Source organism: Pongo pygmaeus, chromosome 13, assembly GCF_028885625.2.
Source record: "Pongo pygmaeus isolate AG05252 chromosome 13, NHGRI_mPonPyg2-v2.0_pri, whole genome shotgun sequence".
In the NCBI taxonomy this organism is placed as follows: domain Eukaryota; kingdom Metazoa; phylum Chordata; class Mammalia; order Primates; family Hominidae; genus Pongo; species Pongo pygmaeus.
Window position 1 is genome coordinate 127,873,309 of NC_072386.2, and position 23,030 is coordinate 127,896,338.

Genomic DNA, 23,030 nt, shown 5'->3' on the forward strand with positions numbered 1-23,030 from the left:
CCAGTGCTGCCCTCCTGGACCAAGTGCCCCATGGTCAGCTGAACGGGCAGGACTAGGGCAGCGGGTGGGGCCTGAACAGCTGGAAAAGGTGCACCTTCTCCATCTCACCCAGACCTCCGAGACTAATGTGCTGGGGGCGTGGTCCCAGAGGGTGGAGGGACAGCAACTGCGTGCCCCTTGGGGGCCAAAAGCACTGTCCAGTGGCCTCCCTTGGAGGAGCTGCTGTGTACAGAGGATGTCAGGGAAGGAGTCACCTTGGAGGTATGGCTGCAGCCTCCGCTGCAGCTCAGCAGAGCGGGGCTTCCTTGCGGGGCACTGACTCCCGCTGCCCTAAGGAGCAGACCTGAGCGTTGTGGAGCCTCTACCTTGTGGAGCACGTGGCATACCCGGCCTGTGCGGGGTGCGCTGCATCCCCAGCCGTGTCTCCGAGGGTCCCACTCCCCCAGCCGGCGTGTGGGCCCTACAGACAGGAAAAACGGGACATACATGGCCAGGCCTCCAGGCGTTTATTCAGCCCCTTCCCTCTGCCGCCAGCTGCTTCTTGAGTGAAGCCCCCACGCTAGGCCGGCCACAGTGGGTTGAGTTTCAGGGACCTGGAAGGTGCAGACACAGGACAGGGCTGCGGCCAGCCTGCTCCTCACTCCCTGAGGAGCCTTGAGACCCCTCCAGTCCTGTGCTCAGAGGCTGAGTCTGGGTCCCACGTGCAGAGCTGGCTGCTGCTCACGCCTGGCTGCCTTTACCCACTCGCCGATGATAGTGGCCTCCAGCTTCCGTGTCTCAACCACGGAAACAGGATCTTCCGGGTGGGAGGCTCTGGAGAGCGGGCACAGAGGGGCCCGTCAGCCCCAGCCCTCGGTGAGCCTGTCCCACCCGACCCGCGACCACCGCCAGGCCACCTCCCTCCACACCTGAGGTCGAGGTGGTGCGCTCCCCCCTGGATGGTGACGGCAATGACTGAGGCACTCAGGTTCTTCCGAATCTGTGGTCAGCGGAAAGAACTCCATCAAGTGAGAAATGAGGCAACTGCTCAACCTCCGCCGTGGGCCCATTGGAGAGGAGACGTGAGAGGGCGGAGCTGAGAGTCAGTGCCCATCAAGCAACCAGAGAGATAACCGGCCAGAGACGGAGGTGGGAAGTGACGAGATGGGGGCAAAACCGGGTGAGACGGGAGCAGGGAAGGGGCAGCCGAGGGGCCTGTGATCCCAGCACTCTGGGGGTGAGACGGGAGCAGGGAAGGGGCAGCCGAGGGGCCTGTGATCCCAGCACTCTGGGAGGCCGAGTGGGGAGGATCGCTTGAGCCGAAGAGTTCGAGACCAGCCTGGGCAATAGGGTGAGACTCTCTACAAAAAAATATTTTTTTAAATTAGCTGGGCATGGTGGTGAGTGTCCCAGTTACTGGGAGGCTTGAGCCTCAGAGGTCGAGGCTGCAGTGAACCCTGATCTCGCCACTGTATCCCAGCCTGGGCGCCAGAGCAAGACCCTGTCTCAAAAAAAACCAAACAACCTAACGGAGTCATAGGGCCCAGGCCGGGACTCACCCCGCCCCCTGCCCAGGGGTCCAGGTTCCCATTGGAGAAGATGATGTTGCTGGCAGCTCTGAGATCTGCAAGGGGCAGAGAAAGTGGTGATGTGGGTCCCTCCCAGGGGCTGTGAGCCATGGACGGGGTGCAGAGCTCGGGGCAGAAAGCAGGACGCTGCCCCACCGCCCCCAGCCTTACCGCCCCCCCAGAAGCTGGTCAGCAGCCAGTCGGGCCGGGGCCACACGCCCCAGGTGTCCAGGCAGTACTGCTGGCGGAGCTCATCAGTGAAGGGCAGGTCAGGGAACATATCGGTCACATTGTTGCTGGCGAAGGTCAGGTTGATCTCGGTGCAGGCCTGCAGGTGCCCCAGCCTGAGTCAGGCCAGCCCACGTCCACCCTTGCCCCCAGGTGGTTCCAGGCCACCCACACCCCCACACCTGGTAGTCCCAGGCCCTGGCGTCGGGGCCGGTGCCGCAGCCAGTGGGGTCAGCACAGCTGTGGTAGAGCCGGTAGATGTCGTAGCAGTGCTCGGAGCCCGAGGCGTTGTAGACCAGCCCTGGGGAGGAGAGGCGCTGGGGCCCAGCAGCCACACAGACACACCGCAGGCTCCCGCCACCAACCTGTCCCCCCTCAGAATGGTCCTGCAGGGGGTCTGGGGCTCTGGGATCTGTAGGTCCCAGTGAGGAAGGCCCTCCAGGCTACCTGCTTGGAGGTCGGCGGGGTCTGTGCTGCCAGCCCTGGGCCTGACTGTTGAGGGCCCTCCTGCTCTCCACAGGGCAGGGTGGGGCCTGCTGCCCTCTGTTGCCCTCCATGCCTGGGGGACCCTTGAGCAGCACCCACCAAGCTGGGCCTGGCTACAGCCAGTGCTGAGAGGGTCCCCAGGGACGGCCACTGCCTCCCCCAGGGCTTCTGGGAAGGTCGTGCTGTCCACCCCACCACAGCCCTGGGGCAGGAGGCAGAGTCGCCGGCCGGGCTGCGGATCCTCGCCCCACCCGGCCCCAGGACCCAAGCCAAGCCTGGGGTCTCCACACTTGCCCATCTGGGGCCAGGGGAAGGGCACCTGCCAGCGCTCGCAGCCCCGTGATCCTCTGGGCCTCACTCAGCAGCCGGTCACAGCCCACCTGGAGTGCAGGGGCAGCAGCGACTCAGCGGGGTCCCCTCCACCAGCTCCGCCTCCCCGGCTCCCAGGATGAGGGTCAGGCCGCTGACCACCAGCCTCAGGACGCTCCAGCCGGCCTCTCCCTGCGCCCTGGGAGGAGGCGCCTCACCTTGACCGGGTTGGCGGGGAGGGGACCCAGAAAGTCAGTGGGGTAAGGATAGTCCATCATGGCCAACACGGTGAAGGCATTCCGAGCGAACATGAAGAGCTGGGTCAGGTCCTTCTCGTCTGACAGCGGCTGGCAGGTGCCGAACTCCCAGCGGACCGTGTCGTAGGCTGCATGGAAGGGGCAGAGACTCAAGGCTTGGGCACAGCTGGCGCTGGGGCGGGTCAGGCAGTGGGGGGCGGTGGGGGGACCTCACCTCCCCGTAGGAACAAGTCCTTGATCTGTCGGAACGCTTCCCGCACACCCTGGGTGCATTTGGGACTCTGGCCCTCAAAGTCCTGGGGGAAAGAGACCGTGCTCACTGCAGCCGCTGTCCCTTAGGGGGCCTGGAGGACCCCAAGCCTCACTCACCGCCGTGACGTCCCGGAAGAACTGGTTGGAGTCGCCGAGGCCTGCCACAGCTAGAACGGGCGCGCTGGCCGCCAGCGCCCCCGCCACCAGGTGGGGATACTTCATCCTCAGGTAGGCGCTGAGCATCCCCCCATAACTGGGTGAGGAACACAGGATTAGGGCTGCTGCCCCCAACACCCCATTTCCTCTTTCCCTCCTCAGGGGCCCACAGGTGCCAAAAGGAGGACGATACTTCTGAGACCCACAGATTCCGACCCTGGGCCTGGTGCGGGTGCAGCTCTCACTGGGAAAGGCCGCTAGTGTGGCCGCACATCCAAGCTGAGCAGGTGGCTGGGAGGACAGGCTGGGAGGGCTTCCTGGGGGAGGCAACACTAAGCCTGGAACCACTGCCTGAGGCTTTAGGAAAAGGCAGCGGTGGGAGTCAGAGGGGAGTGGGGAGAAGGGCCGGGGGCGCTGGGTCGAGGCAGGGGAGGGAGGGGGTGCGGAGGCCGGGGGAGGCGCCCACCTTCCACCGAAGGCGATGGCGGGGGCATCCTGGGCCCCGAGGTCGCGCCGTAGCGCGCGGAGCAGCTCTGCGAAGTCGGCCAGGGCCTGCTCCACCGTCAGCAGCTCCGTGTGCCCGCGCCGCGTGGACTGCGCACCGAACGGCAGCGACTTCCCGTAGTAGCGCTGGGGGGAACGTGCCACTGAGCCGGGCCCCGCGACCCCGCCCGGCACCCACGCCCGGCACCCACGGGCTCCGCGACCCCCGCCCGCGACCCTGCCCGGCACCCACGTGCTCCGCGAAGACCAGTAGAGCCCCCTGCTCGGCCGCCAGCTCCGCGACGAAGCCCGAGTTGTTGGCGAAGGCCCACACGTCGCCCTCGTTCCCAGTGTAGAAGAAGATGGGCCCCTCGCCCCGGATCCAGAACCTGTCTGTGGGGAGGGCGCATGAGGCGACGGTGCTGGGGGGCGGCGGGACGGCAGGGGCGGCCGGGCCGGGGTCGGGGTCTCACCCGACACCAGGAAGCGCTGGGGGAAGGTCTTGTTGCCGAAGCGCTCGAAGTTGAAGTGGTCCAGACGCTGCTGGAAGAAGCGCTCCTGGAAGCCGGGGTCCGGGGCCCTGCGGGCTGTGGGGGGACGCGAACCTCAGAGGCGGGGCCGGAGCCGGGGATGGGGCCGGGGAATGGGCTGGGGGCGCCGCCACACTCACTCCCCGCCTGGAGGCCGCGCAGCCCGAGCGCCAGCAGCAGGACCGGGGCCCAGGGAGCGGAGCCCATGTCTCCTTCCGCGGGCGCCCGTCACGTGGGCGGGGTCACGGGGCCGCCAGGGCGCGCTCCTCCCTCCAGGCCCCACGTGTTCCGGGCGCCCGCGGTCCCCATGGAGACCGTCGCCGTGGGGCGCCCGTGCAGTCGCTGCTTCAGCGCCGCGCCGGGGCTGTGCCCCCCAACACCCCGCGCCCCGTGGCCGCTGCCCAGGGGTCCTTCCCGGGCACGGCGCGGGGAAGCGGGGGGCCCCTGGGCCATCTCCACGGCCTCCCGCCCCACTGGCTCGTCCTCCTACCGCGGCCCCATCCGGAGCTGCGCTAGGGCGAGTCCCTGCTGCGCCCGCCAAGCCTCCCCAGCACTTGCTCCTGGCAGGTGTCCCACTCAAAGGCAGGGCCGGGAGGGCGGGGACCGTTCTGCTGCCTCTAAGGGCGGGAGGGACAGGGTCCCAAACAGAGTGCTGGCCCCCCGAAGAAAGCAACCCAGGGTTTGTCCAAGCGATAACTGGGAGGGGGGGACGGGGCCTCGCAGCGGGCAGGAGTGTGGGGTGCCCCTGGAGCGTCTGGGCAGGGCCGGGATGTGGCTGTGCAGCTCCCAAGAGCTGGGAATCGCCACCTGCCCTTCCGACTGGCACCCAGTGTGCCCACACAGCCCTGCAGGGACAAGGGGGGACCAGAGGCTTCTGCTGGGAGCTGGTTCCTCCTCCCTGGGGAGCACCCAGAGGATGGAAGAAGTCACCTTTCCCCAGCGTCCAGTCCAGGGTGTGGGTGAGGGGGCCGTAGTGGTGGGTGCCAGACCAGCCACGTGGAGTCCTGCTGGGGATGTACCTGGGCCGCTAGCCAAGCCCAGAACAGGTGCAGGGGCAGCAGGGGCTCAGCTACAGACAGTGTTACCCTGTTCCTCTCCCAAGACTGCCCTCGGCCAGCATGACCCTGCCCTGCATATCCTGTGTGGGCTGAGCAGAGAAGACCGGCCACTTCCACAGCTCCTCACGCCGTGGCCCTCCTGTGCCTCACACAGAGGCACCCCCCATGGTGGGTGACTGGTGGCTGGGGCCCTCAGCGTGGTGGCAGTGACCATCACATCACACTGCAACACGAGGTCATCCAGGGCCACACACCATCCCCACCACAGCCCTCACATCCGGGCCCTGTCCCATCCCTACACAGTTCCTGGGGCTGCCTGCCGGGGCCCCCGCAGGATGGGGGTGAGGACAAGCAGCAGCCCTCCTTGGATGTGGAGGTGCCCCATGGCGTCCCCCACCCCACACCTCTGCTCCTCTGGCTCCCTCGGGCGCCTTAGGTGGCCAGAGTTCCACCAGCAATCCTCACCCAGGGGACCGCAGCTCTGGAGACGCCAGCTAGGCCGAGAGCGGGCCAGCCAGCTCCCCAAGCACACCAGAGCCTGGAGACACCCCAGGCTTGGCTGGGCCCACAGAGGGGCCAGAGCCTCAGGGAGGGCTCCAGGAGCAGGGTTTCCAAGGAAGCCACTTTCCCTCTTGTCCACGGCCCAGGCATTGATGCCCCTTCTGGGCAGCAACCAGGGCCTCCCAAGCCGGGAAGGGTGGGCATGGGGCTAGCCAGCATGGCTCTGCCAGGGGTGAGGGTGGCCACAGCCCCCTGCCCACATCCCTGTGCTCACAGAAACATGTGCTGTATGGAATCAAGGTTTAAGGGATCTAGGCCTGTGCTGTTAATCTGTAACCATAGCCCCATCCCTGTGCCCACAGAAACATGTGCTGTATTGACTCAAGGTTTAGGGGATTTAGGGCCGTGCAGGATGTGCTTTGTTAAAAATGTGTTTGCAGGCAGTATGCTTGGTAAAAGTCATCGCCATTCTCCATTCTCGATTAACCAGAGACACAATGCACTGCGGAAAGCCGCAGGGACCTCTGCCCAAGAAAGCCTGGGTATTGTCCAGGTTTCCCCCCACTGAGACAGCCTGAGATATGGCCTCATGGGAAGGGAAAGACCTTACAGTCCCCCAGCCCGTAAAGGGTCTGTGCTGAGGAGGATTAGTGAAAGAGGAAGGCCTCTCGCGGTTGAGATAAGAGGAAGGCATCTGTCTCCTGCATGCCCCTGGGAATGGAATGTCTTGGTATAAAACCCGATCATACATTCGTTCTATTCTGAGACCGGAGAAAATCGCCCTGTGGCTGGAGGCGAGATATGCTGGCGGCAACGCTGCTCTGTTACTCTTTGCTACACTGAGATGTTTGGGTGGAGAGAAGCATAAATCTGGCCTACGTGCACATCTAGGCACAGTACCTTCCCTTAAACTTATTTGTGACACAGATTCCTTTGTTCACATGTTTTCTTGCTGACCTTCTCCCCACTATCACTCTGCTCTCCTGCTGCATTCCTCTTGCCAAGATAGTGAAAATAGTAATTAATAAATACTGAGGGAACTCAGAGACCGGGGCCGGTGCAGGTCCTCCGTATGCTGAGCACCGTCTGCTGGGCCCACTGTGCTTTCTCTATACTTTGTCTCTGTGTCTTATTTCTTTTTCAGTCTCTCATCCCATCCGATGAGAAATACCCACAGGTGTGGAGGGGCTGGCCACCCCTTCACTGGCACAGCAACCTGACATGTTAAGGGGCCCAGCTTCTGCAGGAGGACCCCAGGTCTGCATCGCCAGGGCCCTCGTCAGCCTGTGCAGGGCACAGTAGGTCACCCAAGGGGCAAGTGAGCCTAGGCTGCCCATGCCTGTGCAGACATCCCCAATCTCTCTCTGCCCACTCCTGGAGCAGGACAGACGGGCAGGCTGGCTGCAGCGCCACCAGCTGAGGGGGTGAGAGGTCCCTGGGCAGGGAATCCTGGGAGCCTGGCTGGCAAGGGTGAGAGGCTGCTGAGCCCAAACCCTCCCTTCGAGGTCCATCTGCCCTCTCCAAACCATCTAGGCAGCTCCTCCACACCCTGATTCCTGCTGGGACACCCAGTCCCACCCTCTATGGCTCACAGACTGGGGGCCATGCCCGGCCACACATCACGTCTGTGCTGCCCCTCAGACTGAAAGGCTGCCGGCCGGCGGCTGGCAGGTGGCTTCGGTGCATGTGGCCGTAACCTACTGCATCTGCACTTGGGGCCGTGCTGGTCTGTGTGCTGAATTATACATAATATAAAATCGACCACTTAACCACTTTCGCGTGTTAAATTTGGTGGCATGAGGTACATTCGTGCACCGTCGTCACTATTTTCCACTATCTCATCACCCCCAGTAGAAACTGTAGCCATTAAACAATGGGCCCCAGCCCCTGGCACTCACCACTCTACCATCTGTCTCTGTAGCTCTGCTGACTTCAGGTGCGTCATATCAGTGGAATCCTACAGGATTTTGTCCTCTTTTTTTTTTCAAGACAGAGTCTCACTCTGTTATCCAGGCTGGAGTAAAGTGGCACGATCTCGGCTTACTGCAACCTCTGCCTCCTGGGTTCAGGCGATTCTCCTGTCTCAGCCTCTGGAGTAGCTGAGATTACAGGCACCCACCACCACGCCTGGCTAAATTTTGCATTTTTAGTAGAGACGGGTTTTCAGCATGTTGGCCTGGCTGGTCTCGAACTCCTGACCTCAGATGATCTCCCTGCCTCGGCCTCCCAAAGTGCTGGGATTACAGGCGTGAGCCACCGCACCCGGCCTGTTTTAGCCATTGTGAATATTGATGGGATGAACATGGGTGTGAAATATCTGTTTTTTGTTTTTTTTTTTGAGACAGTCTCACTCTGTCGCCCAGGCTGGAGTGCAATGGCACAATCTCAGCTGACTGCAAGCTCCATCTCCCGGGTTCAAGCAATTCTCCAGCCTCAGCCTCCTGAGTAGCTGGGATTACAGGCGCACATCCACATGCCTGGCTAATTTTTGTATTTTTAGCAGAGACGGGGTTTCACCATGTTAGCCAGGATTGTGGGCGGCAAGCCACCCAGGTGCCGAGGCAAGAGACCGAGGACATGAGCTGTTCCAGTATAATAAAATATAAAATAAGAATAGTTATACCAGATATAGATCTTAGATATGATTATATATGAATATAATTAATCATTAGTTAGTAGTACTTATTCTTTATTCCAATATTATAAAAATCTTCGCTCTATAATTATAACATAGGAAAAACCAGGCCTACAGAGATAGGAGCTGAGGGGACATGGTGAGAAGTGACCAGAAGACAAAAGTGCGAGCCTTCTGTTATGCCCGGACAGGGCCACTAGAGGGCTCCTTGGTCTAGCGGTGACGCCAGCGTCTGGGAAGACGCCCGTTGCCCGGCGGACTGTGGTCCAGCGGTAGCATCAGTGTCAAGGGAAAACGCCGGCTACTTAGCACACTGGGAAAGGGAGTCTCCCTGTCCCCGGGGGAGTTTAGAGAAGACTCTGCTCCTCCACCTCTTGTGGAGGGCCTGACATTAGTCAGACCCGCCCGCAGTTATCCGGAGGCCTAACCGTCTCCCTGTGATGCTGTGCTTCAGTGGTCACGCTCCTAGTTTGCCTTCGTGTTCCATCCTGTACACCTGGCTCTGCCTTCTAGATAGCAGTAGCAAATTACTGAAAGTATTAAAAGTCTCTAATAAGCAGAAACAATGGCATAAGCTGCCTCTCTCTCTCCTCTCTCTCTCTGCCTCGGCTGCCAGGCAGGGAAGGGCCCCCTGTCGAGTGGACACGTGACCCACGTGACCTCACCTATCATTGGAGATGGCTCACTCTCCTTATCCTGCCCCTTCTGCCTTGTATGCAATAAATATCAGTGCAGCCTGGCATTCGGGGCCACTACCAGTCTCCACAACTTGGTGGTAGTGGTCCCCCGGGCCCAGTTGCCTTTTCCTTTATCTCTTTGTCTTCTGTCTTTATTTCTACACTCTCTCGTCTCTGCACATGGGGAGAGACCCATCGACCCTGTGGGGCTGGTCCCTACACAGGATGGTCTTGATCTCCTGACCTCATGATCTCCTGACCTCATGATCCGCCTGCCTCGGCCTCCCAAAATGCTGGGATTACAGGCGTGAGCCACCACGCCCAGGCTGTGGTTTTGACTTGCATCTCCCTAATGATTAGTGATGTTGAACATTTTCCCTGTGTTGACTGGCCATTTGTATGTCTTCTTTGGAAAAACGCCCATCAAATCCTTCGCCCATTTTTGAATTGGGTTTTGTGTTGAGTTTTATGATTTTTAAAAATCATCTGGATCGGCCGGGCACGGCGGCTCACGCCTGTAATCCCAGCACTTTGGGAGGCCGATTCGGGCGGATCACGAGGTCAGGAGATCAAGACCATCCTGGCTAACACAGTGAAACCCTGCCTCTACTAAAAATACAAAAAAAAAAAAATTAGCCAGGTGTGGTGGCAGCCGCCTATAGGCCCAGCTACTCGGGAGGCTGAAGCAGAATGGCATGAACCCGGGAGGTGGAGCTTGCAGTGAGCCGAGATCACGCCACTGCACTCCAGCCTGGGCGACAGAGCGAGACTCCGTCTCCAAAAAAAAAAAAAAAAAAAAAATCATCTGGATCTCGGCCGGGCACGGGGGCTCATGCCTGTAATCCCAGCACTTTGGGAGGCCAAAGTGGGCAGATCACAAGGTCAAGAGAACGAGACCATCCTGGCCAACATGGTAAAACCTTGTCTCTACTAAAAATACACAAATTAGCTGGGCGTGGTGGCAGGCGCCTGTAATCTCAGCTACTCGGGAGGTTGAGGCAGAATTACTTGAACCCGAGAGGCAGAGGTTGCAGTGACTTGAGACTGTGGCATTGCACTCCAGCCTGAGCAACAGATGGAGACTCCATCTCAAAAAACAACAACAACAAAAAACTAGCTGGGTGTGGTGGTGGGCACCTGTAGTCACAGCTACTCGGGAGGCTGAGGCAGAATGGCGTGAACCCGGGAGGCGGAGCTTGCAGTGAGCCGAGATCGCACCACTACACTCCAGCCTGGGTGACGGAGTGAGACTCTGTCTCAAAAAAAAATAACTAAATAAAAAATAAATAAATAAATAATCTAGATCTCAATCCCTTGTCAAATCTTCTTCCTTTCTGTGGGTTGCTGTCTTATTCAGTTGACACTGTCTTTGAAGTGCAAAAATTATTATTTTTTGAGACAAGAGTCTCACTCTGTCGCCCAGGCTGGAGTGCACTGGTGCAATCTCGGCTCACGGCAACCTCCCCCTCCTGGGTTCAAGCAGTTCTCTGCCTCAGCCTCCAGAGTTTTTTTCCTAAGAGTTTTATAGTTTTAACTTTTTTTGTTGTTTTTTGGGTCTTTGTTGAGATGGAGTCTCACTCTGTCACCCAGGCTGGAGTGCAGTAGCGCCATCTCGGCTCACTGCAACCTCTGCCTTGCAGGTTCAAGAGATTCTCCTGCCTCAGCTTCCCAGGTAGCTGGGATTACAGGCGCCTGTCACCACACCCGGCTAATTTTTGTATTTTTAGTAGAGTCGGGGTTTCATCATGTTGGCCGGGCTGGTCTCTGTGGGCGGCAACCTACCCAGGTGCCGAGGCAAGAGACCGAGGGCACGAGCTGTTCCAGTGTAATAAAGAAAACATATAGAATAAGAATAGTTATACTGGAACTAGAATATAGATATGATGATACATGAATATTATTAATCATTAGTTTGTAGCATTACTCTTTGTTCCAATATTATAATAATCTCTGTTCTACAATTATAACCTGGGAAAAACCAGGCCAGAGATAGGCGCTGAAGGGACACGGTGAGAAGTGACCAGAAGACAAGTGTGAGCCCTCAGTTATGCCCAGACACGGCCACTAGAGGGCTCCTTGGTCTAGCGGTAACGCCAGTGCCTGGGAAGACACCTGTTACTTAGCAGACCCGGGAAGGGAGTCTCCCTTTCCCCAGGGGAGTTAGAGAAGACTCTGCTCCACCACCTCTTGTGGAGGGCCTGACATCAGTCAAGCCCGCCCGCAGCCATCCGGAGGCCTAACCGTCTCCCTGTGATGCTGTGCTTCAGCGGTCACACTCTTGGTCCACTTTCATGTTCCGCCCTGTACACCGGGCTCCGCCTTCTAGATAGCAGTAGCAGAATTAGTGAAAGTATTAAAGCCATTGATCTCTCCAAGAAATGCATATAAGAAATAATGACGTAAGCTGTCCCCTCTCTCTCTCTCCGCCTCGGCTACCAAATAGGGAAGGGCCCCCTGTCCAGTGGACACGTGACTCGCGTGACTTTACCTATCACTGGAGACGACTCACACTCCTTACCTGCCCCCTTGCCTTGTATCCAATAAATAACAGCACAGCCAGGCATTCAGGGCCACTACCGGTCTCCATGCCTTGGTGGTAGTGGTCCCCTGGGCCCAGCTGTCTTTTCTTCCATCTCTTTGTCTTGTGTCTTTATTTCTACGATCTCTCGTCTCTGCACATGAAGAGAAAAACACACAGGCAGAGTAGGGCTGGACCCTATAGTCTCGAACTCCTGACCTCATGATCCACACGTGTCAGCCTCCCAAAGTGCTGGGATTACAGGGGTGCGCCACCACGTCCGGCCCAACTTTGTTCTTTTTCAACATTGTTTTGGATCGCTTAGGGAAGTATTAACATCTTAACAATGCTGTCTTCCTACTCACGAACGAGGGGTCCTTTGCACTTATTTAGGTTTTCTTTAATTTCTTCCAGCAATGTTTTGTAGTTTTCAGTGTGCAAGTATTTCACCTCCTGGTTAAATTTAGTCCTTGGCATTTTACTTTTTAGATGTTGTTGTAAATGGAATCGTTTTCTTCATTTCCTTTTTGGACTGTTCATTACAGGTGCACAGAAGTGCAACTGATTTTCTTGTTGATACTACGCCCTGCAACTTTACTGAATTTGTTTACTAACTCTAGTAGCTTTCTTGTGTATTCTTTGGTATTTTCTATATGTAGGATCATGTTATCTGTGAATAGAGATAGTTCTACTTCTTTTCCATCTGAATGCCTCTTCTTTCTTTTTCTCATGTAATTGCCCCTGGGCAGGACTTTCAGTACAATATTTAATAGCAGTGGTGAAGCAGGCATCTTGTTCTTTTTTTTTAGACAGAATCTAGCTCTGTCACCCAGGCTGGAGTGTGGTGGCTCAGTCTCGGCTCACTGCAACCTCAGCTTCCTGGATTCAAGTGATTCTCCTGCCTCAGCCTCCCAAGTAACTGGGATTAAAAGCATGTGGAAAAAACACGCACCTGGGGCCAGCGCAGTGGCTCACGCCTGTAATCCCAGCACTTTGGGAGGCCGAGGCGGGTGGATCACGCAGTCAGGAGTTCAAAACCAGCCTGGCCAACATAGTGAAACCCCGACTCTACCAAAAATACAAAAATTAGCTAGGTGTGGTGGCGGGCACCTGTAGTCCCAGCTACTTGGGAGTCTGAGGCAGGAGAATGGCGTGAACCCAGGAGGCGGAGGTTGCAGTGAGCCGAGATCACGCCACTGCACTCCAGCCTGGGCAACGGAGCGAGACACCGTCTCAAAAAAAAAAAAAAAAAACCACGTAGCTGGCTAGGTCACAGGGAGGTCAAGGAACCCTACGTTTCTGTCAGGACAAGAGAAACGGCAAGTGGGACTGGGGGACCCTACTGTGTTTTTTGGGGTTGGATGGGTAATGCGCTGACTTTGTAAGAAGGTTTGAGAAAAGCACATCTCACATGAGTGTGAAACCCAGTCATCACACTGAGGAACTACAAAAGAATTGGTGTTTACAGCCGTTAATTTCCACCTAAGCACAACCTTGCTCCATCCCATACATTCTGGTAGTTTCTGCTCTCGTTTTCACTCATCTCTGAGCATTTTCTACCTCCCCTTGTAAGTTCTTCTTTGACCCACTGGTTAAGAGTATGTTGTTTAATTGCCACAGATTTGCAAATTTTCCAGCTTTTCCTGTTACTGGTTTCTTTCTTTCTTTCTTTCTTTTTTTTTGAGACAGAGTTTCGCTTTTGTTGCCCAGGCTGGAGTGCAGTGAGGCAATCTCGGCTCACTGTAACCTCTGCTTCCCTGATTCAAGCAATTCTCCTGCCTCAGCCTCCCGAGTAGCTGGGATTACAGGCACGCATCACCATGCCTGGCTAATTTTTGTATTTTTAGTAGAAATGAGGTTTCACTATGTTGGCCAGGTTGGTCTTGAACTCATGACCTCAGGTGATCCGCCCGCCTCAGCCTCCCAAAGTGTTGGGGTTTACAGGCATGAGTCACCACACCTGGTCTCCTGTTACTCATTTCTAATGTCATTCCATTATTCCATTGTGGCTGAAAAACATACTTTGATGGATGGACACACTAACTCACGCCTACAATCCCAGGGCTTTGGGAGCCCCAGATGGGAGGCTCATTCGGGGACAGGAGTTCAGGACCCCCTGGGCAACATAGTGAGATCCCATCTCTACAAATTAAAATTAGCCAGGTGTGGTGGTGTGCACCTGTAGTCCTAGCTATTTGGGAGGCTGAGATGGGAGGATCACTTGAGCCCAGGAGTTCAAGGCTACAGTGAGCTATGGATCATGTAACTGCACTCCGGCCTATGAGGCAGAGAGACACACACACACGTGCACCCACATGTGTGTGTATATACATATTGTATTATTTCAACCTTTGAGGCTGGGCATGGTGGCTCATGCCTGCAATCCCAGCACTTTGGGAGGCTGAGGTGGGCAGATCACCTGAAGTCAGGACCAGCCTAACCAACATAGCGAAACCTCATCTCTACTAAAAATACAAAAATTACACCAGGTGCGGTGGCTCACGCTTGTAATCCCAGCACTTTGGGAGGCCAAGGCGGGTGGATCACGAGGTCAGGAGTTTGAGACCAGCCTGGCCAACACAGTGAAAACCCAACTCTACTAAAAATACAAAAATTAGCCGGGCATGGTGGCGGGCACCTATAATTCTAGCTACTTGGGAGGTTGAGAAAGGAGAATAGCTTGAACCCAGGAGATGGAGGTTGCAGTGAGCCGAGATCACGCCACTGCACTCCAGCCTGGGTGACAGAACTAGACTCCGTCTCAAAAAAAATTAAAAAATAAAAAAATTAGCCAGGCATGGTGGAACATGCCTGTAATCCCAGGTACTCGGGAGGCTGAGGCAGGAGAATTGCTTGAACTCGGGAGGTGGAGGTTGCAGTGAGTTGAGATCACACCATTGCACTCTAGCCTGGACAACAAGAGTGAAACTCTGTCTTAAAAAAAAAAAAAAAAAACTTTGAAAATGAAAATATAGGCCAGGCGCAGTGGCTCATGCCTGTAATCCCAGTACTTTGGGAGTTCGAGACAGGTAGATCACCTGAGGTTGGGAGTTCGAGACCAGCCTGGTCAACATGGTGAAACACCATCTCTATTAAAACTACAAACATTAGCTGGGCATGGTGGCACATGCCTATAGTCCCAGCTACTCTGGAGGCTGAGGCATGAGAATCACTTGAACCCAGCAGGTGGAGGTTGCAGTGAGCCGAGAGAGTGCTACTGCACTCCAGCCTGGGTGACAAAGACTCTGTCTCAAAAAAAAAAAAGGGAGAAAGAAAATATCTTAAGGCCAGGTGCAGTGGCTCACGCTTGTAATCCCAGGACTTTGGGAGGCTGAGGCAGACGGATCACCTGAAGTCAGGAGTTTGAGACCAGCCTGGCCTAGATGGTGAAACCCCGTCTCTACTAAAAATACAAAAATTAGCCAGGCGTAGTGGCGGGCGCCTATAATCCCAGCTACTCAGGAGGCTGAGGCAGGAAAATCACTTCAACCCAGGAGGTGGAGGTTGCAGTGAGCCGAGATCGTGCCACTGCACTCTAGCCAGGGCAACAAAGCAAGCAAAAAAGAAAAAAGAAAATATATTAAAACTTCTTTTAATATATTTTAATATGTGGCCTAACACATGGTCTGTCCTGGAGGATGCTCCATGTGCTTAAAAAACTGTGTGTTCTGCTGTTGTTGGGTGAGTGTTCTTTGTCTGTCCTGTCTAGTTAAGATTTTAGCATTGTCCAGACTCTCTATTTCCTTGTTGATCTGCCACCTAGATAAGTTTTCCATTATTGAAATAGGTTGAGTGACATCTACAACTATTACTGTAGAACTTATTTCTGTCTTCAAATCTGCCAATGTTTGCTTCATAGTTGTTCTTGGTATATTTTTTTTTTTTTTTTTTTTTTTTTTGAGATGGAGTCTCGCTCTGTCACCCAGGCTGGAGTGCAGTGGCGTGATCTTGGCTCACTGCAAGCTCCGCCTCCCGGGCTCATGCCATTCTCCTGCCTCAGCCTCCCAAGTAGCTGGGACTACAGGCGCCCGCCACAACGCCCGGCTAATTTTTTTGTATTTTTTAGTAGAGATGGGGTTTCACCGTGTTAGCCAGGATGGTCTCGATCTCATGACCTTGTGATCCACCCACCTTGGCCTCCCAAAGTGCTGGGATAACAGGTGTGAGCCACCGCGCCCGGCCATACATCTTTATAAATGCTATAATTTGTTCATGAATTGACCCTTTTATTACTATATAATGTCCTTATATCATGTAATAGTTTTTTTTTTTATTTTGAAACGGGGTCCTGTTCTGTTGCCCAGACTGGAGTGCGGTGGTGCAATCATAGTTCATGACTGCCTCAAACTCCTCAACTCTCATAATCCTCCTGCCTCAGCTGCCTGAGTAGCTAGGACTACAGGTCCTAATTTATTTTATTTTTTGTAGGGACGGGATCTCACTATTTTGACCAGGCTGCTTTTGAACTTCCTGTCTCACTTGATCCTCCCACCTCAGCTTCCTCAAGTTCTGAGATTACAGGCATGAGCCACTGTGCCCAGTCCATCCTTTTACTTTTAATCTACTTAAATCTACTTCTCAACAGCATCTAGAATTTGGCCATTCCCCTTCCTGAACCATATCTTCAATGATGAGATGTTTTCCTGGTTCTCTGGCTGCCCCTGCCCTCCTCCCTGACCCCAGTCTTCTCAGCCTGGTGGTGCCCAGGACTAGGCCTGGCCCCTTCTTCCCACCTTTCCAGATGACAAAAACCATCTGTACATAGGGACTCCTAAAACCTGTCTCCCCTGGCAGACGCTGATCCCAGCACCACCTGCCCACCAGGGTCTCCATGGTGCCTCCCAGGCATCTCAGTGGGCAGATCCAAAACGGAGCCCCTCAGTGTCCCCAAGCCAGAGCCTGTGCAGCCTTTGCTGGCCTCTCCACCCGGGGACCTGCTCTCCTTCTCCCAAGGCCCACTCCTCCCACCACTCAGCTTTTCCCACGATCAGGCAGCTCTGTCAGCCTCCTGCCCTCCATTGTGTCTCCACCCAGCAGCCAGAGCAGTTTCACAGTAAACATCTCAGACATCCAGTCCATGCCAAAATCTTCCCATGCACATCAACTGAACACTCCATGATGCCTCTGTAGCAGGACGAGCCACAGACAAAACCCCCAACACCAGGTTAAAGAAGGAAGTGGTGAGACTCCGTCTCAAAAAAAAAAGAAAAAAAAAAAAAAGAAGGAAGTGGCTTTATTCCGCGGAAACTTCGGCAGACGTGCATCTTTAAGTACCAAGCTCCCTGAAAAAGAAATTCCTGGCCCTTTTAAGGGCTTACAACTCTAAGGGGTCCACATGAAAGGGTCCTGGTAGATCGAGCCAGCGCGGGAAATGTGACTAGGGGCTATGCATCAGCTCACAGAACAGAAAGTTTTACAATGCTTCTGCATACAACGTCTGGAATTTACAGATAACACAAGTAGTTCAGGTCAGGAGCTGATATTATTATTATTATTATTAACCACCAGGGCTGGATGGTGGCGCCAAGGTCATCTGGCTATTTATCTTACTTCTCTTTCTTTCCAACTTTTTGCTTTCTCTCTTTCCTCCTGCCTTATAAACTAAGCAAGGTGGGGAGAAGGGGGCAGCAGGAAAAGTGGTGGTCTCCTTCCTTACCTCCAGGACCTGTAGGACCACGGATGGACTGAGCCAACCCCCACTTCGTCTCCCAGCCCTGGGAATTTTAGCGTCCCAAATAGGCCAAGATCCTCCTTGCCTCAGGCAGTTTCGCTCAGGCTCAAGTCAGCCTCTCCCCACCCTGCCCGGTGCCAGCAGCTTCTCAGCCCTCAGATCTTGCCTTCAGTGCCACGGCCTCCCCTGAGCCCTCAGAACCAGCCACGGTTCTTCCCCAGGGCCCTGCTCTTTTCCACAGAGGACGTACACATGTGCCACCTGCCTCTGCCTGTCTGTGGCTGGCTTCTCACCAGCCTCTCCTACAAATCTGTTTTATTCATCTCTGCACAGTCAGAACTAAAACAGCAACTGGCCACGATTGGCGTTCAAGGAGAATGAAACAAAGAATATGCCTGTTTCTTCCCAGCCAAGGATAGGTTGCGCTCCCAGAGACAGACACAAAAGGGACTCAGAAAGGCATGCTGAGTTGAGAGTCTCAACTGAATCTCAGTGACTCTCCGACTGAGAGTCTATAACGCCCTTCAGCCAAAGACCACTGCAAACACGCCTGTAGTTAAACAAGTTGGGTCCTTTACTCTACGCTGTGTGTACAAACACACCAGGCTGAGACGTTGAGGTGTCTCAGCAACAGGGTGTTCGGAGGAAACTATCAGAGGATTTCACCTGTAGTTGGGTGATTTGGGGGATGATCTAAGGAAGGAGGCTTTGGTTCTAGATTAGACGCACGCTGGAGCCCAGGAGGTCGAAGCCGCAGTGGGCCGTGATCGCCACTGCGCTCCAGCCTGGGCGACTGAGCGAGACCTTGCCACAAAAACATAAAAATAAAAGATTAGACGCTGTGGGAAGGCAGAGGGTAATTCTCAGCTTATGATCGCTGCATGTGACATGGTGAGCTGTGCGTTCCTGCTTAGAATCAAGAAGAGGTCTTGGTTCATCTCACTTTATCGTGGTGTTTGTGTGGCGCTTCATGTCTCACAGAACATGGGCTGGCTACGAGGGTCACACCAGGCCACAGCAACGCGTCAGGGGCCGCTTGCTTTCTTAGGAGCAACAGGTCCAGAGGTTTCCGCTCCAAGAGGGACCGGGGCCTGGGCCAGGATCTTGCCGAAAAGCAAACGAAGCCCAGACAACCTGCTGGGGCTCCAATCCTTCCTCCCACCACCACCGCCCCGCAGAATTCGGGCCGCTGAGATCGCTGCAGGCGTGCCGACCACGGCTGCCCAGGCCTGGAAAGCAGATTTGCCCCTTTTTGCGGGGAAAGGGTGGAGAGGGCGGCGTCGGGGGAGTCGAGTCTGCCCGCCCAGGCCCCGCTCGGAGCCGCAGGCTGGGAGGGCGGCGGGCGTAGCGACCCCGGGCCTCGGTCAGCCCGGCGCGGTCCTCACCCTTCAGCACAAGAGCCGCCGGCAGTTCTTGCTGTTGCCGTAGCTCTCGCCAAAGCTCTGCGTCACCGAAATGAAGTCCTGATGAGGCAGCGGCGGCGGATGCTGGAAGGGGGCCTCGAGGAACCACCGGCGGCATCAGGACACCCGGTCCTCAAAAAGACTGAGAGCTCTGCCTCGCCGATACTCGCGGGCAGCCATTGCGGCGCACAGAGCAATCCGCGTGTGCGTACCGCGCACGCGCACGCAGTGCGCCTCAACCCCGCAGCCTACTGCGCCTGCGCCGAGAGCTCACGGCTTGCGGCGCCTGCGTCCACCCCCGCGCGCTGTCGCCACGGCAACAGGGCGGGCCTTGGTTCTGTTTCGGGCGTGGTCGGTGCATGGGCCTCCAGCACTGTTTGCCCCGCGGGTCTGGATCTGGGTTCCTTTCGCCTCGTATCGTCGGACGGCACCGGCTTTGCCCACGCCCTCGCGGGGAGACGCAGACACCCGCGACCCGGGGAGGCGCCTGGGCGCCGCCGCCATGTTGTCAGGGAGCCCCTGCTCCCAGCTCTTCGGTTCCGGGACCCGCGGCGCGGGGATGGGGCTGGGCCGCCCTTGGTAGCCGTCCTGGGCTGGGGGCCACCCTGGCCGCGTGGTCACCGGCAAGAAGCCCAGGGCCTCACCCGGGCGCGGCGTCGCGGGGGCCGAGGGAAGGACCGGACCCTCCCGAGGTCGCGGACCCGGCCGGCTGGGGCGAGGCTGGGGTGGCCGCTACCCCGTGCTAAGCTGGCCGCGCAGCATCTCACCGTCCCCGGGGCCCGAGCGCTGCGCCTGGACCGGGGCCGAGCGAGGGGGCCAAGCGGCCGGCTGGACCCACAGTCCCCGCGCCATAGGCGGGTCGGGGCTTTCAGACCCGGCTCCAGCCCTCGAACCCGGTAGCCTTGGAGGTCAGCTTGAGATGACTGCGCTTCCTGCGCGCGTTGTCCTCCCCAAAAACGCCCAAAATGGCAAAGCGGCGTCCGTGGCCGCCCGAGGCCTGTGTTCTCCCCTGCCGAACTTCACGCGCGGCCCCTCCCTCATTCTCTTCTGGCCAGGCTGCCCCCCTGCCCCTTGGGCGAATCCGCTGCGTCCCACGGTCCTGGCTGTGGCATTGCTGGGTGTTTGGAGGGCTCCCCCGGCAACGACGTCTCATGTCTATAATCCCGGCCCTTTGGGAGGTCGAGGCGGGGCGGGGGATCACTTGAGGTCAGGGGTTCAAGACCAGCCTGGCCAATATAGTGAAACTCCGTCTTTACTAAAAATACAAAAACTAGCTGGGTGTGGAGGCGGTTGCCTGTAGTCCCAGCTACTCGGGAGGCTGAGGCAGGAGAATCGCTTGAACCCGGGAGGCAGAGGTTGCAGTGAGCCGAGATCGCCTCGTTGCACTCCAGCCTGGGCAACAGAGCGAGACTCCGTCTCATAAGATTAAAAATAAATAAGAAATCACAAAAAATTAGTACGTATTTTGAGCTGAATAAAAATGGAAATACGCACATTAAAATGTATAGGATGCAGCTAATACAGTGCTTAGAGAAAGTGATAACTGCAGACTCTTAGGTTAGAAGAGGTGAGGCCGAGAACAGTGGCTCACCCCTGCGATCCCAGTGCTTTGGGAGGAGACTGAGGCCGACCGCGGAGAATTGCTTGAGCCCAAGAGTTTGAAATTAGCCTGAGCAACACGGTGAAACCCCATCGCTAAAAAAAAAATAAGAATTAAAAGGCCGGGTGCGGTGGCTCATGCCAGTAATCTCAGCACTTTGGGAGGCCGAGGCGGGCAGATCGCGAGGTCAGGAGTTTGAGACCAGCCTGGCCAATATAGTGAAACCCCGTCTCTACTAAAAATACAAAAAAAAATCTAACTGGGTGTGGTGGCGGGCACCCCAGCTACTTGGGAGGCTGAGGCAGGAGAATCGCTTGAACCTGGAAGGCAGAGGTTCCAGTGAGCCAAGATTGTGCCACTGCACTCCAGCCTGGGTGATAGAGCGAGACTCCATCTCAAAAAAAAAAAAAAAATTGGTGTGTTGATGCACACCTCTAGTCCCAGCTACTTGACAGGCTTAGAAGGTGGATCCCTTGAGCATGGGAGGTGGAGACTGCAGTGAGCTGGGATTGCACCACTACACTCCAATCGTGGCAACAGAGTGAGACCGTGTCCCGCCCCCCAAACACACACACACACACAAAATCCAAGCTGCTCAGAAGACTAAGGCACGAGAATCGCTTGAGCCTGAAAGGCAGAGGTTACCGTGAGCCGAGAATGCACCATTGCACTCCAGCCTGGGCAACAGAGTGAGACTGTCTCAAAACAAAAAAAAGAAAGAAAGAAAAAAGGAAGTCAGTGAACTAGAACACGGAAAAACAACAACATCGATGAAATAGAAAGTTTTTATTTATTCACTTATTTTTTTTCGAGACAGGGTCTTTTCTGTCGCTCAGGCTGTAGTGCAGTGGTGCCATCTTGGCTCACTGCAACCTCTGCCTCCTGGATTCAGCGATTCTCCTGCCTTAGCCTCTGGAGTAGCCGGGATTACAGGCGCCTGCCACCACGCCCAGCTAATTTTCGTAATTTTTGTAGAGACAGAGTTTCACCATGTTAGCCAGGCTGGTCTCGAACTCCTGACCTCATGGCCCACCTGCCTCGGCCTCCCAAAGTGCTGGAATTTCAGGCGTGAGCCACCGCGTCCAGCCTGAAATAGAAAGTTCTGGCCAAGCGCGGTGGCTCACGCCTGTAATCCCAGGACTTTCGGAGGCCGAGGTGGGCGGATGACGAGGTCAGGAGATCGAGACCATCTTGGCTAACACTGTGAATCCCCGTTTCTACTAAAAATACAAAAAATTAGCCAGGCATGTTGGCGGGCGCCTGTAGTCCCAGCTACTCGGGAGGCTGAGGCAGGAGAATGGCGTGAACCCAGGAGGCGGAGCTTGCAGTGAGCTGAGATGGCGGCCACTGCACTCCAACCTGGGGGACACAGTGAGACTCCGTCTCAAAAAAAAAAAAAAAAAAGTTCTTAAAAAGTTGTTTCTTAGAAAAGATCAACAAATTTGATAAATGTTTAGCTAAACTGGCCAAGAAAAAACTAAAATTAGGAATAAAAGAGGGGCTATCACTACTGCCCTTCCAGATACAAAATGATTGTTAGAGAATACTATGAACAACTTTATGTCAATAAATCAAGCAGCTTAGATGAAATGGACAAATTTCTTAAAGCATATAAATTGCTGGCCGGGCACGGTGGCTCACATCTATAATCCCAGCACTTTGGGACTCCAAGATGGGCCTCAGGATCACCTGAGGTCAGGAGTTCGACACCAGCCTGGCCAATATGATGAAATCCCGTCTCTACAAAAAAATACAAAAAAATTAGCCGGGTGTGGCGGCGGGCACCTGTAATCCCAGCTACTCGGGAGGCTGAGGCAGGAGAATTGCTTGAACGGTAGAGGTTGCAGTGAGCTGAGATCGGGCCACTGCACTCCAGCCCTGGGAGATAAGAGTGAAACTCTGTCTCAAAATAAATAAATAAATAAATAAATAAATTGCCAAAACCAACTCCTAAAGAAATAAAAAATCTGAATATAGCTATAAGGAAATTGAGTTAGTAATTTTAAATCTTTCTATAAGAAAAAGAAAAATGCTCAGGCCTAATCAATTTCACTAGTGAATTCTACCAAAAATTTTGGACAGAATTAATTCCAATTCCAACCCATTCTATAAGGTCCATATTCATCTAATACCAAAGCCAGAGAAAGATATCACAAAAATACTACACACCGATATCCTCCTTTAATATCAATGTAAAAATTCACTACAAATTATTAGCAAACAGAATCTGGAAAGATAAAAAAGATTATACATCGTAACCAAGTGGGATTTATTTCAGGAACATTTTGAGGATTTTTGTTGTTGGGTTTTTTGTTTTGCTTTGTTTTGTTTTTGAGACGGATTCTCGCTCTGTCACTCAGGCTGGAGTGCAGTGGCGCAATCTCGGCTCACTGAAACCTCTGCCCCCCTGCCGGATTCAAGTGATTCTTGAGCCTCAGCCTCCTGAGTAGCTACCACACCTGTCTAATTTTTGTATTTTTAGTAGAGATGGGATTTTGCCATGTTGGCCAGACTGGTCTCGAACTCCTGACCTCAGGTGATCCGCCTGCCTCGGCCTCCCAATGTGTTGGGATTACAGGCGTGAGCCACTGCACCTGGCCAGGAATGTAAGGTTTTAATATTCAAAAATGAATTAATGTTATGTACTAAGTTACTAAAGCACAAAAATTACATTATCATCTCAAGAGATGCAGAAAAAGCATCTGACAAAATCCAATAC

General features: G+C 55.1%; 1 protein-coding gene and 1 non-coding gene across 11 annotated transcripts; both read right to left on the reverse strand.

Moving 5' to 3' along the window:
• Positions 1-489: 489 nt before the first annotated feature.
• On the reverse strand, positions 490-4,533 carry DPP7 (dipeptidyl peptidase 7). 10 transcript variants are annotated; one of them, XR_010123403.1, is made up of 13 exons: positions 4,389-4,525; positions 4,192-4,305; positions 3,972-4,111; positions 3,702-3,865; positions 3,197-3,332; positions 3,042-3,123; positions 2,789-2,955; positions 2,581-2,641; positions 1,958-2,076; positions 1,719-1,875; positions 1,539-1,603; positions 909-1,023; positions 490-593 (listed from the first exon to the last, which is right to left on the reverse strand). XR_010123403.1 is itself a non-coding variant. In XM_054502979.2 (13 exons), the coding sequence occupies exons 1-13, from the start codon at positions 4,453-4,455 to the stop codon at positions 678-680; spliced, it is 1,479 nt and encodes a 492-aa protein (XP_054358954.1). In that variant the 5' UTR covers positions 4,456-4,533; the 3' UTR covers positions 490-677. The 10 variants fall into 10 exon arrangements, 8 of the variants coding, with proteins under 8 accessions (XP_054358954.1, XP_054358956.1, XP_054358955.1 ...); XM_054502979.2 differs by having other exon boundaries at positions 490-813; positions 909-979; positions 4,389-4,533; XM_054502981.2 differs by having other exon boundaries at positions 490-813; positions 909-979; positions 3,972-4,107.
• An 8,459-nt stretch (positions 4,534-12,992) lies between these two features.
• Positions 12,993-13,093, reverse strand: LOC129044822 (small nucleolar RNA U13). Its single transcript, XR_008504812.1, has one exon. It is a non-coding gene; the product is annotated as a small nucleolar RNA U13 (small nucleolar RNA).
• Between the last annotated feature and the right edge of the window lie 9,937 nt (positions 13,094-23,030).

Excerpts from the sequence above, each read along its gene's own strand:
- DPP7 (XM_063650103.1), bottom strand. The coding sequence starts at position 4,455 with ATGGGCTCCGCTCCCTGGGCCCCGGTCCTGCTGCTGGCGCTCGGGCTG. Across the intron at positions 3,124-3,196 it reads TCTTCCGGGACGTCACGGCG|GACTTTGAGGGCCAGAGTCC; the intron begins GTGAGTGAGGCT and ends TCTTTCCCCCAG. Across the intron at positions 1,341-1,538 it reads ACCCCTGGGCAGGGGGCGGG|AGAGTCTCACCCTATTGCCC; the intron begins GTGAGTCCCGGC and ends ATTTTTTTGTAG.